Genomic DNA, 17046 nt, shown 5'->3' on the forward strand with positions numbered 1-17046 from the left:
TTTGTAAAATTTGGTATGTAAATATATATTTATGTTTTAATATATATTTTATTGTTATTTTTTGAAAAATAATGTTTAAATAGAATATCTCTGTCAAATACAATAGAACCAAGTTTTCAGTCAATAAGTATATCTAAGAATTATACAATTTTAATTGTTTTTATTGTCTCCTTTTTGTTCTCAAAAATGCCCTGGTTTGGTCAATAAATAGGCCCACTAAGCCAGACTTTTTTTTTTTAAAAAAAAACAGTGGAGATTTCAGACTTTTGGTGAGAGAGACAGTAATTTGGCCGAGAGGAGTTGGAAAGAGCTTACAAAATATCATTGCTTCATATCAAAAACTGGTGAGATAAATGGATATTCTGAAAAGAAAGAATGGCTATAGCAGTCCCAAGTTTCTTTTGCCTCTGTGTCCATCCATCTTTATAACCTAGCACTATGCCCAGCATAACACCATACCTGTAGTAAGTCTCTAAGTAAGTGAGTGTGACAAAAAGGAACAGACATGCTTTACATGCAAGGAAACTTGCTACATACCTACAGGGGTGTGAAGGGCACAGTCCCTGCTTTTCAGAAGTTCTTCTATTAGGGAAAGCAAAAAGCCATAAAAATGAAACGTGAAATAAACTTTAAAGTAAAAAAAATTCTAAATGGGTCTGAAGATTAATTACAGCTTAGTTATTGCTGAAGTTATTTAGAACAGCTTTCCATGATGGTTAGTTACCTTAAAAAAATAGGCTCACTAAATCAAAAGTTTCTGTAACTTCTCTCCCTATTGGGCAGAAATTATTTTAATTATTGTATTAGCAAATAGTTTAATGGAAATGATTAAATGATGTACATATCTCTTATTTAAAATTTTCTCTAAGCATATAATTTTACAACCATGAAACTGAAGGAGTCAACTTTTCCAATGACAATAATGTATGGCAAACAAGTTAAGTGGTAATTAAAACTGCTTAAGCAAACTAATATCAAAATTGTATCTTTTTAAAAATCAATTTTCATCACTCTAATTCTTGAGGATTTATACTCTTCTGCCTTTTTTGCTTGTGTTTTGGAAAAGAACCTCAGAATTTGCAACAAATGTGTTAAAGTTAAAGATTAAGATCAACAAACCTCAAATGCCATGGATAGCCAGGGAATAAACAGAATGGAAGAGTAAGCACAAGCACAATCCATTTTTCTAGTTAAGAGTGAGAACTAAACTTTGGAATTCCTGAAAACAGATGGGAGACTGGCTCAACATTTAAGAAATAAGCACATTTAAATTAATGGAGAATGGGAGGAAAGCTCATGGTTTTAGCATAAATAATAACATAATAAAGATACATTTCCTACTCCATCAGTTGACAGTACTTTCCCAGCAGAAATTTGGAATCTAATCCAGGTCCACGTGAATGCAAACAACTGGCTTGTCTAGTTCAAAAGTAACTGCCCTGTGCTCAGGTCCTCTAGGGCAGTTCATGTTATTCTGCATTCTGACCTCGACCATGGTCTTTTTCTCATATAGTGGCCTCTGTGGGTAATCAATCGGTCCAGAAGGGCAGGGGCCTGAGACCCAATCGTGATTGCTTTCAACCTCCATCTGGCCATGTCCTTCACATGAGGCAGGTGGGAACATCGCCCCACACCCCTACGATTTTTAGTTTTACAACCTTCTACCCGGTCTTTACTTGCTTCTCTTAGCCCCAGACTGAGAAAGTTAAAGCATCACCGGAATTTAATAGACTGAAAGGGGACCCGGATGACAGGAATACAACGGGCCTGTAGTGGCCTTTGGGGACAAGAGGGTTAAGGGAGTGGCAAGGGGCAACTCTCCCAGCTCAACTGCCCCTCCTAGCATCGGACACGGCCCCCAAAGCCAGCGGAGTCCCTCAGCCTGGAAGACAAAGGAAGGCTCAGGGCCGACTGGTGAAGGGGGGGGCAGCGACTCGCGTGAGCTCGGGGACGCGAGAACGCAGCCCCCGCCCCCTTCTCCGCCCCGTCCCCGAGAAAGGCGGAGCCCCGAGGCCGCCCCCAGAAAGGTCTCCCCGCGGCGCAGGCAGCGGGTCCCAGGCGGCTGCACACGCCCAGGCACGGTTGGCGACTGGACGGCGCGGTGGGGGAGGAGCGAGGCAAGGGGGCGGAGCCGGCGGCCGAAGAAAGGCCTGGCGGCCGGGAGGGGCGGGGCTTGTGCCGAAGGGGCGGGGCTGCTGGGCGGGGCGGAGCCGGCCGGTCCGGGGCTGCCTGAGACAGTCACTGCCCTGACGACGACGACGGCGGCGGCGGCGGCGGCGGCGGCGGTTGGCCATTGGGGGCTGGGAGGAGCACAGCCAAGGCTGCTGGGGCAGCTGGAACTGGCAGTTGCCGGGGGCCAAGAGGAGGATCTGGAACCCGGAGCGTGCTCCGGGCCGGGTGGAGGAAGCGGCTGCAGTTGGAGTCTGGGGAGCGCTGGCGGCGGCGGCGGCTTCTCAGCGAAGCAAGTGTCTGAAGCTGAGAGTCCTCGGCGGCGGCGGCGGCGGCGGCGGCGGTGGCGGCGGCCGGGACCGAGGTAACCGAGGGGCGGCGGCGGCGGCGGTGGAAGCGAGGCCCCACGCTCAGGTCGGATTCTTGGGGGCATGTGCCTGGGGATATGACCTGACCCACCCACCCACCCAGCCACCCTGTCCAGCCTCCGGCCCCAGACCCGACTTCTCCCGTCGTTCCGCCGCGGGCCGGGCGGGGGCGGGAGCGGCGCCCGGGGTAGGGGCGCGGAGCTGGACGCCGACCGGAGGCGACCCCTCCTTAAGGATTGGCAAGGACGTCGGGCACCCCCTCCCCCTTCAAAAGACACACCCCGATCTCGGGGCGGGGCGGGGTGTCGAGGCGTTCCCAGCCTTCTGGAAGGAAGACCTCGGTGTGGAGGCTGCACCTCCGTCCGTGGCCTCTCCAAGGTGGCCCCCCTGTGGCTCCTTGGGGCTGTTGAAACCAAAGGTGGTTCCCGTCGCTGGGAATCCCGGAGTTCCTTTTGTCTATCAGCTGAAACTAGAGGCCGGAACTGTAGGCGAACACCCACCAGTCCTGAAGCCCTCTGCTCCTTATCCCTTTCCTGCCTGGAGTGCATGCAGCCTTTTCTCCGGCCACAGTAGTAGATTTCATTCCTAACCCCCCTCCGAAACGTTCCCCCATTCGGCTCAGAGGAAGGAAGGATTCCCATAGTACGTGTGTTTGGATTTATCTTTCATGTAAGCTCACCCGCCTTTTTTTCTTTCCAATCCATTCCCATCTAGCCACAACCCTGATAATCATCCCCTAGGTTTTTTGCAAACTATCAACAAAGAAGTGTGGCTAGTCGCGTAAACAGAGTCCTTGACTGGCTGGGCTGTGCAAGTTAATGGAGCTTCCTGAACTGGCGCTGTTCTACCAAGCTGGTTGGAAAGACCTTTTTGGCTAGAGTTAAGGATGTTACTGCATGTGCCTAAAGTCTTTTTTTTTTCCTTCTCCTTTCTACAGTGAGGTTTTAAAAATCCAGGGTAACTTGATTAAAGTGTAGCTGTTTGGGAAGCCTAACTATAGAGGCAGAAAAATACAGAAAGGAAAGTGTAGTTATGATTTGGGGGTAGTTGTCCAACTTTTTGAAACTGCCAAAGATGAAGTGAATGGATTTTTGAGATTACTGTAACTGGTAAATTGTATTCTTTGATAAGTAAGCATTTAGCATGTGATATTTCGCACTGAGATATTTTTGTTTTATTTTAGTTACTGGTGGGAATTATTGATTACCTGGACATCTTAAACCGAGAAGCCTGTGAACAGGTTCATTAAGAATCTATCTTGAAAAATGCATTTTATGAATGCTTTGAATTAAGGAGGTGTTAACAGTGGTTTGCCATTTTTGCCACATAAGAGACAGTAATCTGAAACAGTTCCCTCCCTGGCAGTTGCCCATATACTTAAAGCTGGCAGGGTCTAGTACTTTGAGTGACTATACTTCAACAAGGAGTAGAGCACTAACAATCTACTGTATAAATGTAATCTCTTTGGTAGCATTTACTATAATGGACACCTTTTCTGCATCTAATTTTCAGATACAGACTTAACGCTTGCGATCTGGAAAAGCATTTTGTACAAATTGAAAGATTGGGCTTTCTCTTCAGTTTTCCAGATGTATTGTCTCATCTGCATACTTGAAACATCCACAATCACATAAACTCCAGATGTAACCATGGAGTTTTGCGACCCATCAAGATATAGGAAAAGTGTTGGCCAAGGTTCGGAACCAGGCAGTTTTCCATCAGTTCAACAATTCATATAAACTAATATATTCTCTGCTGATGATCAGGAATAAAGAGCCAGATAAAGTCATGCACATTCTGTTGGCAGATGGACTATGTGGCTGTTGAATTTTACTGTAACTGGTTACTCTTGTCATTCAAAGTCAACTTAATATGCAAGTTACGTCCTAATGGATGTAAAGACCTGTGTTGATGTACCCAGATTCTAGCAAATGTTGACGCTAAGAAACCTATTATGACTAATCCTTGGGAAGAGAAAGTCTGCAAAATGGCTCAAACGAGTTTACTGCAGGGGAAGCAGTTTTACTGTAGGGAGTGGGTTTTCCACAAGCTTCAGCATTGCCTCCAGGAGAAAACTAACTGCTGCAACAGTGCTGTCAACACACCACCCCTTGTAGTGAATTCTGGGAATAATGCTAGTGTTGTCTCTGGAAAAGGAGCTGCCTGGGGTGTGTTATTGGTAGGAGGGCCTGGCAGTGGCAAGACAGCCTTATGCACTGAGCTCTTGTGGCCAAGTTCACCTACAAGCTTGCAGAGAGGTTTACATCGCCAGGCTTTGGCCTTTCATTTCTGCAAAGCCCAGGACTCTGATACTTTGTGTGTTGGAGGGTTTATTAGAGGTCTGGTCGCCCAGATCTGCCGCAGTGGACTTCTCCAAGGATATGAGGACAAGCTAAGGGATCCAGCAGTTCAAAGCCTCCTACAGCCCGGGGAATGTGAGAGAAACCCAGCTGAAGCATTTAAAAGGTAACAATAAGTATGTCATGGTGTTCTGGTTTCTGTGCAAAAATTAAAGTTTTTTTTAGTTTTTTTGTGTTTGTTTCTTAACTTTGCCAGTGCTTTTACTACCGCTGTATATTTGGGGATAATCTGTGGTTATGAATACACCTGTTTACTTTGTTGAAGGAAATAAAATTTAAGCTTTGTATTGTAAGGTTATGGATTAAAAGTATATCTTTTACTTGTTTAATAACAGAATGTGAAGCACTGAAGAAACTTAATTTGAGAGGTGTGGTATTCTTGCAGACTTTTTAATGTGTAAGTGCTGTCCAGTAAAACTCAGGGCAAATCTGTTATCTTTTGCTGTGAGCCATCAAAATCAGCGTTAGAACTGTTATATCATTCTTAAATTAATGAGGAAATAGGTTAGGCAATACCTGTATCACAAGTATGAGATGCCAGGTTTGATGGACAGTGTTCAATATGGAATCACTGTGTATGGAATCAATAATGCAGTCTTTAATATTAAACTTAACTTTTAAGAGACTTAAGTCTCTGTACATAAACAGCTCTTTTCCTCTTGACTTACTGCTTTTTCTGGAGATACTATCACTAGTTGAAGAGCTGAGTTTTCATTTCTTATAAGTAATTTCATAAACTGCATTTATTGACACCTTAGAAAATGTTTCAAAGAGCTTATAGTCTAAGTTGAATTTAGTCTAACTAAATTATGTAATTATGCAATTTGTCTTATTGGAATTAGCTATGTAAATTTCTAATACCTTTAAATATTTAAAATCAAGTCTGATAACTATATTTTTGATATATACTGATTCTAAGCAAATCTTTCTCTATAGTATCAGATTTTCTTGAAAAAGATCCTTCTACTCAGATGGATTTTCTGTAATTTTTTTTCCTGTGTGAATTTTAGTTACTCATTGAAGGGGAATAACAAGCAAATAGAGCTGTGTGTAAATTGATTTTTATTAATTTTGATTTTCTGATTGACAGAAGGAGCTAATCACTTTGTATTCCCAGTCTGTACTTGGTTAGGGAAAACCTAGTCTTTCCACTTGGACCATTTTGGTGCTCTTACTAATCTTCCACTGGATCTTTCAAAAACTTGGGTCACTTTCTTTTTCATTAAAGTAATGAATCATTAAATAAATTAGGTAACTTTGATATTGGAGAAGCTGTTCTGATAATTCACAGAGCTACATTTCCTTCAAGACTGCGAAGCAGTAAGATAACCATAGTCGAATGCAGACATGAGATCATAATTAAAAGTTAAAAAGAAATATTTCTACATAGTCTATGGCATTAGATGATCTAGGCCTCTGCTTTTGGACAAATAGTTAAGATTTCATTATGGGTTTTATTAGTGACTGATTGACTTGTTAGATAAGTCCTTTAGAGAGTTTTGATAGGAATGTATTTTTGATAGGAATTTTATTTAGGCAGGGTTAGATGTAATTCAACAAGTAGACAATGGAGCAAAAGGTAATTATTTTCAAAGAGTTGCAATATTTTGAGGGAGACAGAGCTGGAGGTAATTATAACATGATGGGAGATGAAATATAAACAAAGAAAAGTATTTTTTTTTTCATTTTTGACAGAAACAACCTCCCAAACCAGTTTGTGTATTGTTACTTTCTTAACATCTAACACTTGATAATATTGATGGCTTCATATATTCATGTGTGAAACAATTTAGTAGAAATAGAAAATTGATAAAGGTAAATCTTAGTTCTTCACAGGTCCACAAAGTTGGGGAAATTTCAGAGTGATTCAGTAATTAATGCTTTTTATCTGCTTTTCTTCAGTTTTACTTCCTAATTTTTTATCCCTATTTTTTTTCCCCTTAATGATACTAGATACAGTATGTAGTGCGGCAAGCTAACTTCTTACATGAAGTCACGTAGCTAAGTGGTAACTTGTTAATTACCAGTTTTTTGAAATCACATTTTCTTCACGATAATTAAAGACTGAAAGGAACTTTATGTTAATCTTAAACTTCATGTTAAATATTGCTACTTCTTTTTCTTCTGACATGGTAGAGTATAGTGTGTTGATTCTGAGATTTAGTTGTCAAATTTCTTCTGACATCCATTCATTCTTACAGCAAATGTTTATTGAGAGCCTTTTGTGTTATGTGGAATTCAGATGTGGATAAATCAGTGAACCGAACAGACAAAATACCCTGTCTTCATGGAGCTTTAAGTTCTTACGCTAATATTTATCTTATTTCTATAAAAAGAAATAATATTGATACTTCGGGTATCAATATATAGATACTTGCTGTAGATGCAGCATGTGAACATTTTAACACAAATGGAATTAGATCATCTGTTGAAGAGAATGATGAATGAAGACACATTAATTTCTTATTTTTGTTCTTTTCCAGTTTTCTTTGCTGGTTAAAGTGAAAAGCTATTGTTACTACATTTAGAATATATATATTTTATCTGTTTCTGTTGGTGGAACTAAGTTGATGACAATTACATTTTTACTTGTTTTGAGAACCAAATGCTGATTTCTTTCATTCTGCCTCCCACTTCAGGCTTTTATTGCAAAACTTTGCCTTTTGTGTTGAATTGTCTTTTCTAGAGTTAATGTCAGAGGTAGAGTTTCCTAGTAGTCCTCTAACTGTAAAACAAATTCCAGTTCTTTTTGACAGAAGAATCAAGGCACCTAAGTTATGGAATGAGGGAGGGGCTAGTGGTTTTAGATCGTGTGATTTGTTTAGAAGCACAACTGAAGATGGTTATTTTTTCAACCAGAAACTTCTTTCTGAACTTTACTATCATGGTCCTTGAACCCCCAAGGGTCTTTTTTGGAGAGTTAGACGGATGTGGAATGGAAGTACAAAGCTTTGTTCCTAGTGGATATCATTCTCTTTTATTTCTGGTTCACCATCTGCAAGGCCAGGTGTGAGTCAATTCTGTGTGTGATGTCAATTTTTCCGAGTCGAGTAAAAAGATTTTGTTCTGTGTAATGTTGATAGGAATTAATTAAACATCTTCAGTGGTACCACAAATTAAGTGTAAATGGAATAAAATCATGATGAAGAATTAAGGATGAATGACTCTAAACTTTGAGAGTTTAGTAGAAAAGTCATCTGAGAAGTGGTGAAAGACAACAATGGCTTGTTAGAAAAGGATTGGGAGTTGGAAGACTGGACTGTGACCTTTGTTTTTATGTTGAATAAGAATCCTTGGGCTTCCCTGGTGGCGCAGTGGTTGAGAGTCCGCCTGCTGATGCAGGGGACGCCGGTTCGTTCCCCGGTCGGTCCGGGAAGATCCCACATGCCGCAGAGCGGCTGGGCGCGTGAGCCATGGCCGCTGAGCCTGCGCGTCCGGAGCCTGTGCTCCGCAACGGGAGAGGCCACAACAGTGAGAGGCCCGCGTACCAAAAAAAAAGAATCCTTGAATGGTGAAATTTTCTTTCTAATCTTTTTATCTCCCTCTTGAACATTTTATAGTTCTTCACTGGTATCTCTTTAGATTTTTAACTTCTTTTGTAATTATTTATGCATACATGTTCTGTAATCTCCTCTATTAGGCATATGTTTCTTCGTGACATTATTCATGACTGATTAATATTTTATGCTTACCATAGCGCTTTGAACAGCACTTTGCATATCGTAAGTGCTAAATGATTATCATTTGAATGAGTGAATAATACTACTTACCTATCTAGAATGTGCTTGAACCTGATTGAAGGACAGCTGAAGTGCTTGCATAAGAAAGGAAATTGAAATGTTATATCATTTAGGTCAGTTTTAAATGCAGACCAGACTGGTACAGTGATTATTAATTTATTAACCTGCTGTCTGCTCTTTAGCATGTATGAATGTGGATTGGTCCAGATAGTTTTACGTGGCCAGATGTCTGTCTTCTGTCTTAACTGTAGTATTAAGAGTATACTCCAAGTATTTTTGGCAAACTCAACAAAGGGGCAAAGAACAGAATGGGACTGGAACGTGTGCTTCCTTCTTACCCTCAGTTGTGGGGTATTTTCAAGGCAAAATATTTCCTTTCCATTATCTGTCTTGAATATCTAAGACTATTTAAGATAACCATCATTATCTATTCTTAAACATTGTCGGATTAAAAGGTCCTGTAAAGGTGTCTTTACAGTTCACATTTTGAATAAAATAAATGAAAATATAATTTTCATAATCAAAATTCTACATTTCTTTTAGTGTAATAGTGTCAGTTTCCACTGAGTTGTCTGTTGCTTCCAGCTCTTATGTTATTTTGACTTTGATATGGACTTCCATGCATTCAAACCCTTGCACTTTCCCTTCCTAAAATCTTTTCCTTTTACCCTAGCCTTTCTCCCTCTTTTATTCTTCATGTCTAAGCGCTGCTTCCTTTGGTTCCTGGTACCTTTATCATTTGCTGAACTAGTCCTCAACATTTAATCAATTCTGTAGTGGCATAACATATTGCTCCGTATTTATACTGTTTAACATCAGCCACGTTCTTAATTCTGCTTGGCCATTTTTTTATTTACTTCTTGATAACTCAGACTTTATTTTGGATCAGAAAGAGTAAAGTAGTGCCCTATAGGTTGAATATATTTTTTATCCACTTCAGGAAATTTCACACACCTATCCAGATTTGGGGGTTTTCTTGAAAAAAAATTGGAAATTTTGATGGTATTAGCTTTTCATTTTTTTTTGAAGCAATAATCTGGTGGCACTGTGTCAGCTGCTGTCTTTATGTGGGGCCTACACATTCTAATTTGATTCCGTCTCCTCCACTCTCTATTATTCTATCCCAAGACTACTTCGTTTGTTTATATATGCCAGCCTGGCTCCTGTGGGCATTTGCAAACGTGAACATGTTTTCTATTTCTCTGAGTAGAGAAACACTATAATTTTTATCTCCCCCCAAATTTGCTATTATATTATCTTGAATTTGTACATGCAAGTACTACTACTTCTTCCCTATCACCTCATTTTATCTTAGCGTACTAAAATCTGACTTCTACGTCTACATGTTCACAGAAAGATGTTTAAGCATAATAGCTTCTGAATCCACTACTCAGTCGATCTTTAGCCTTAGATGATATATGTTAGGACTTTCTTCATTATTTGTGCTTTCTTACATTCAGAATCTCCTGTCTGAGTGTATTCTTTGGCGGCCCTTCCTCTAGGTTCTCTCTGGCCGTTTGTCCAACAAAGCTTCCTTAGATCTTCTCTCTTTGTATATACGCTCCTTCAGTAATTTTATTTACTTACATGGCTACCAATGCTCATGTCTAATGTGATAGCAATCAGATCTACATCAACAGCCTTTGTCTTCATTCTGATCAACATATATCTTTTCACTGGAGTGTCTGTCACCTTCCTCTGTTCAGTCCAGCGTCTCTTTTAGCATTTCTCTTCGTTGACTCATTCATTCATTTCTTTTTTTTTATATATAAATTTATTTATTATTTTATTTATTTATTTTCGGCTACTTTGGTTCCTTGTTGCTGTGAGCGGCTTTCTCTAGTTGCAGTGAGCGGGGGCTACTCTTCGTTGCAGTGCGTGGGCTTCTCGTTGCTGTGGCTTCTCTTATTACGGAGCACGGGCTCTAGGCATGTGGGCTTCAGGAGTTGTGGCACGCGGGCTCAGTAGTTGTGCCTCGCAGGCTCTAGAGCACAGGCTCAGTAGTTGTAGCACACGGGCTTAGTTGCCCCGCGGCATGTGGGATCTTCCTGGACCAGGGCTCGAACCCGTGTCCCCTGCATTGGCAGGCAGATTCTTAACCACTGCACCACCAGGGAAGCCGCATTCATTTCTTAAACAAATAATCAGCACCTGCTATGTGCCAGATGTGTGCTAATGTCCAGATAACAGGACTAAAGTGGTGAGCCAAACAGGACACTGAGCTCAGTGGGGGGAAATACATTGAACAAATAATCACAAAAATAAATGTAAAAATGGAGCTTTAGTAAGTGCTAAGAAGGAGGGACACAGGCTGATAAGGAAGCATGTAATATGAGGCTTGATCGTTGTCTTGGGTTCTGGGAAAACTGACTCTCTTATCTACGTTGTTCCATAATTACTCTTATTTCCTAGACCCTTTCTACTTAAAAGTATGATCTTAAGATCAACAATAGTGGCACCACCTGGGAGGTTATTATAAATGCAGAATCTTGAATCCACTGAACTGAATCTGCCTTTTAACAAGATTCCTAAGTGAATTCTGTGCACATTGAAATTTGAGAAGCACTGCCCAGCCTAGATTCTAGAGTTTTCTTTGATTATTTTCTATTATATTTCTCTATTCTACGGTATTTAATCTTTTTCTTGGAATGGTTCTTGAATTCTTTTCCCCTAATCTAGAATTTTTGTTCATCACGTCCTGGGTGCTTTACTTAACCTTAGCCTCTCTATATGTAATTCATTTTGGTAACAGTTGGCCAATTAACTGTAGTAAAACAGTGCTTTCTTTAGGTCATTCCTCTGAGCCTGTGATAACCTCTACAACAAATTTAAATTTCTCTGCTTGGCTTTAAAAGCGCTTCATAATTTGGTTCTCTTCCATCTAAAGTATGTATCATGTTTCCAAACTTCACCAGAACACATTAAGCTCATTTATTCTCTCAAGAAATATTTTTAAGCATATGAGACAATGTTAAAGTCGACAAGAGATATGGATAAGAATAGTCTTATTTTTCTTAGTGTTTAGTAAGAACTTGATATACATAGTAAGGATATGGACCTTTTGTTTGTTATATATTTTAAAGATTTTTTTTTAGGTTGTTTTTTAGCCCTTAACTTTGTTTTTAGCAACTTTGCTTTTAGCAGTTTTGCTTTTTAGGAAATATCTATAAAGTATAATGGCTTCTATACAATGAAATGGTTTGATTTTATAAAGTAAATACTTATTTTTCTCCCCTTAAAAATAATCTTTGAAGTGTATTCTGATTGGTTGCCTGTCTTTACTGTCTAGTTGTTCTAGTGATGTCTTTGACCATACTATACAATTGTTTTAAATTTCAAACCAGGGCTTCCCTGGTGGCGCAGTGGTTGAGAGTCCGCCTGCCGATGCAGGGGAACCGGGTTCGTGCCCCGGTCTGGGAGGATCCCACATTGCCGCGGAGCGACTGGGCCCGTAAGCCATGGCTGCTGAGCCTGCGCATCTGGAGCCTGTGCTCTGCAACGGGAGCGGCCACGACAGTGAGAGGCCCGCATACCGAAAAAAAATAAATAAAAATAAAATAAATTTCAAACCAGTTTCTTTCTTTCATGTCATCTTAATCTCAGAAATATGCCTAATGTCATTTTTTTTCTATAACACATGTAGTGTAGCTAAATATAGTCTTTGGTAATAAAGTAGAATTTGAAAATGTTCATGTAATTACTTAATAAAAATAGGTACTAATTAAGAGAACTAATTATATCTTACTTGTGGTTATCCTGAGCAATGATTTGGAACATTCCAAAAACTGGTGACCTTTTACAGTTGTGACTCATGATTTGAATATATAGACACTGGTGTGGATTGAATTATCTGCTTTTGTTCTTCTTCTCTCCATGTATCCTTGGTCTTTGCCATGTGACATTGCAGTCCTTCTGCATTTTGATTTCGGCTCAGCCATGTGACTTGCTTTGGCCAGTGGGATGTTAGTAGACGTGACCCAAACAGAGGCTTAACATGTGCGTGAGTGATTGGGCTTGTCCTTTTTGTGTCTCATTACCTTCAGAAGAACATGTTCTGGCGAGCTTGTTGGTCCAAAGAAGATGAGGGAGATGTGGAGTAAACCAGACCCAAGTGGAAGCTTGACTCCACGCCTGGAGTACAACGAACTCATAGACACAGAAGTATAAATGATTGTTATTTCAAGCCACTGCGTTTTGGGGTGGTTGTGGTACATCACTGTTGTGGAAATAGCTAACAATACAAAAATTAAGGAAATAACATTTCAAATAGGAAATCGTTAATTTTCATCAAAAATCTAGGAGTCCTCATTGATTCTTCAATTTCACTCACCCCCTACACTCAATCCGTCAGGTACTTTTGTTCTGTTTCCAAGATAAAACAAATACCTCAACTTTTCTTCATCTCCATTGCTGTCACTCCCATTATCCCTTTCAGTGGTGTCCTAACTGGTCTTCTTCTTGCTATTGTTGTCCCTCTTATCTTCACAAAGCAGTTAAGGATAATCAGATCTTGTTAACTCTCTGCTTAAAACCTGCAGTTAGCTTCTCACTACCTTCAGAATAAAATCTAAGCTTTACATGGTCTAGCCCTTACCTAGCCTTTGACTTCAGCCTGTACTGTTTTCAGCCTTGTTCATTGGTTCTTCATCCACATTGTTCTTATTATTGTTCTGAAATAGGTCACCTTCTGGCCAGCAGATTTTTGTATGGCTACTTGCTCTGGTATCACTTAGTGCACCAGCTTTAATGTTACCTCCTCTGAGGTCTTCCCTTCTCCACTGACTCTTTACAAGTCTCCCCACCCGGTCATTTTCTTAAATCACAACATCCCACTTTGTTTTCTTTATTTCTTAATTTTCAGTGTCTATCATGATTGGAAATTATTTTATGCATTTGTTCACTTTGACTTTCTGTCTACCTTCTGGAATGAGCAGAGTACTTGTCTGTCTTGTGTCTTTAATATCTCCAGGGCTTAGAATATAGCAGAGACTCAGTATTTCCTGAATTAATGAGTAACTGTATTTTACTTTAAAACGTTATAATTTTGTCACATTGATAATTTGTATTGCTCAACCATATTCAGCTTTGAAATATTCTATTTTCCTGTGGAATAATACTATACATATAGATTATATAGTTATAGATGAAAAGTATCTAAAACCAGTATTTTTGATGATTTCATTAGTGTCAACAATTCATATTGAAATTAATTTTTATCAATGGAAAATCTTTTTAATAGCATCAGATTTATGTTATGTGACGTGAGTCATATGAGGTCATAAATCCATAGTTTCATCTGTAGAATTCTTATCATTCTTTCAGCCATTGTCATTTAAATTTCATATTCACTTAGAAAGGAGAAAAAAACTTTTGTAGCTTAAATCTCAGCTAATATGTTTGTTAAATTGCTACTTTAGGGAGAGAAGCAACTTGCAAACAGAGACCTTCACAGGAATTTAAAGGGAAAAAATAATGGTACTAAAGGGGAAGAAATTGTAGAAAATAAATTTACAGAGGAAATGATAGATTGCTCCTACCGCCAAAGGTTCAGTTATACAGGAAAGTTAATAAAATTGAAAAACAAAGATGCATGTACTTCCTCATTTTGCCATATTTGCTCTAAATCTGGGTTTCCTGTTTCTGTTTTAAAGAAAAAATAATCCACATTTGAAGCCACCCAGGTATCCCGTTAAGTCTGATCTACTCATACCCCGTAGGTGACCCCTCCTGTGAGTTTACTTTTTATGCCTATGTAGTTTGACCAGTTTATATACATAGGGAGATATATATGTATATACACATACTTGTTACATGCTCTAGTTCTGTACATTTTTGATTCCACATCAGCAATTCTCAAACTTTTTTATTCTAGGTCCCCTTTATACTCTTGAAGATTATTGCACACACCAAAGAATTTGTTTATGTGGGTTGTATTTATAAATATTTGCTTATTTAAAATTTAAACTGATATTTAAATATGTATTAATATATTTAATAATAAATCTTTATCTATTAACATAAATAACATTTTAATGAAAGAATATACTGTCCAAGACCAAAAAAAATAAAAACCACTTAAAGAGTGGCGTTGTTTTACATTGTTTTGCAAATCTTTTTAATATTAGGCTTAATAAAAGACAGCTGGATTATCGTGGTTCTGTTTCTGCATGCAGTCTCTAGAAAACTCCACTTTATCCTTGAGAGAGAACAAGAGTGAAAAAGGCAAATGACATCTTAGTTTTATTATGACACTGAATAGGGGACTCCAAGGGATCCCCAGACTACAATGTGGAAACCATTGTTCTGTATAAATAGTACTGTGTTGCTGGCACTATTCTGCAACATTTTCTGTGTAACACTTTTTTTTTATGTTTAGCCAAGTTTTTATATGTGGATCTACATGATTCACTTTACCATATGGTATATAATGTCATCCTTTATACTATAATTCATTTGTTGTCACGTTGATACTCATTTAAGATGTATTCAACTTTTTCAACTTTACAAAACAGTTATGAACATTCTTGGGTATTCTGATGTGCATATACTAGGAATAAAATAGCGAAGGGTGATTCGAGGTTGAATACTTAGAAGTGAAATTTTGGATCATAAGGTGTGTATATCCATCTTCAACTCTGAGGAGATAGTACCAACTACCCTTTAAAATTACATCAGTGTATCCTCTTGTAGTACTGTGTAATTTGAGTTTCCATTACTCTACTAGGTCACCAATACTTGCCATAATGTCAGAGTTCTTTATGATCTGGAAAGTGAATGTGAAATGGTACCTTATTTCCTTGATCCTGTGGCTCGTCATTTTGCTTGTGAAATTTTTGTTTTGAAATGTACAAAAAAGAATAGAGTCAAATATATCAGTCTTTTCTTTTTTAAAATTGTTTTAGTTCTCGTAACTTTAATAATTTTATTTATTCATTTATAAATTTATTTATTTTATTTATTTTGGCTGCGTTGGGTCTTCATTGCTGCCTGCGGGCTTTCTCTAGTTGCAGCGAGAGAGGGCTACTCTTCGTTGTGGTGCATGGGCTTCTCATTGTGGTGGCTTCTCTTGTTGCAGAGCACGGGCTCTAGGCGCGCTGGCTTCAGTAGTTGTGGCACGTGGCTCAGTAGTTGTGGCCCGTGGGCTCTAGAGCGCAGGCTCAGTAGTTGTGGCGCACGGGCTTGGTTGTTCCATGGCGTGTGGGATCTTCCTGGACCAGGGATTGAACCCTTGTCCCCTGCATTGGCAGGTGGATTCTTAACCACTTCGCCACCAGGGAAGTCCCTCAATCTTTTCTTTTTATGATTTCCTTTACACTTTGGCCTTTTTGGGTCTTAATATTTAAAAACTTGTTTTCTACTTGATTATTCTAGCAGCATTTGTTGAATGGCTCATCTTTCACTATTGATTTGTAATACCACTGCGGTGAGACACACACACACACACACACGCATGTATTTCCGAGTTCTCTATTTTACTTTGGTTTATTCGTTCATTCATTGATTTATCATATATGTATTAGATACCAGGAATGCGCCAGATGCCATTCTTAATACTGAGATGTATTAGTAAAAAACAAGTGGCAAATGTCCTCTGTGTTTATGGAGCTTAAATTTTGAGGGTTGGGGTGGGTGGTTAGTAGAAAAATGAAAAGTTAAGAAGATAGTATATAATACGTAGCATATCACTACGCAATAAGTGCTACGTGGAAAATCAAAGCAGAGTTAGGATGGTAGGAGTGGTGCGCTGAGTAGGTTGGGGGAGGAGTGTTGCTATTTATGTAGGGGAGGTTAGGGCATCCTGAAGGAGGTATCCAGACTGAGGATATATCAAGTGCAAAGTCTTGAGGTGGGAGTTGGCTTAATATTATCCAAGAGAAACAAGGGGGAGCCTGTGTGGCTGGAACAGAGTGAGCAAGTAGTTGAGTATATGAGACAAGTCGAGATGTAGTTAGGAGCCACATAATGTATGGACTTGGAGGCCATTGTAAGGACATTCATTTTTCCTTTGAGGAGATTGGAAGCCATTAAGTCTTTTAAACAGAGTAGTGAATGAAACATCATATGACATGATTTTAAAGGATCACGCTAGCTACTGTGTTGAGAACTGGGGTGGTAAATGTGGAAGCAAGGAAACCAGTAAGTGGCCAGTGCAGCAGTCAAGGTGAGAGACAGTGTACTTGGACTAAGGTGAAGTAGAGGTGGTGAGAAGTGTTGTATTCTGATTATTTTTAAGATTGACCTGATAGCACACTGGAAGGTGGAATATGAGAAAAACAGAGGAGTAAAGGATGGTTCTAAGATACTTGGCTTGAGAAATTGTAAGGATGGAGTTGTCTTTTACTGAAAAGAAGAAGACTGACAGGAGCAAGGTGGAGTTTGAGGTCAGAAGTTTCGTTCTGCATATGTTCA

At 39.4% G+C, this 17046-nt stretch overlaps 1 protein-coding gene across 1 annotated transcript in view; it reads left to right on the forward strand.

Moving 5' to 3' along the window:
- Positions 1–2446: 2446 nt before the first annotated feature.
- ANKRD50 (ankyrin repeat domain containing 50) overlaps positions 2447–17046 on the forward strand; it is a 43055-nt gene continuing 28455 nt past the window's right edge. The window contains exons 1-2 of the mRNA XM_082838052.1: positions 2447–2533; positions 4119–5003. Of these exons, the coding sequence (XP_082694178.1) occupies positions 4492–5003 (512 nt within the window). The 5' untranslated portion in view covers positions 2447–2533; positions 4119–4491. The remainder of the gene's footprint in view (positions 2534–4118; positions 5004–17046) is intronic.

This window comes from Leucopleurus acutus (genome assembly GCF_964270905.1).
Source record: "Leucopleurus acutus genome assembly, chromosome: 4".
Lineage (NCBI taxonomy): Eukaryota > Metazoa > Chordata > Mammalia > Artiodactyla > Delphinidae > Leucopleurus > Leucopleurus acutus.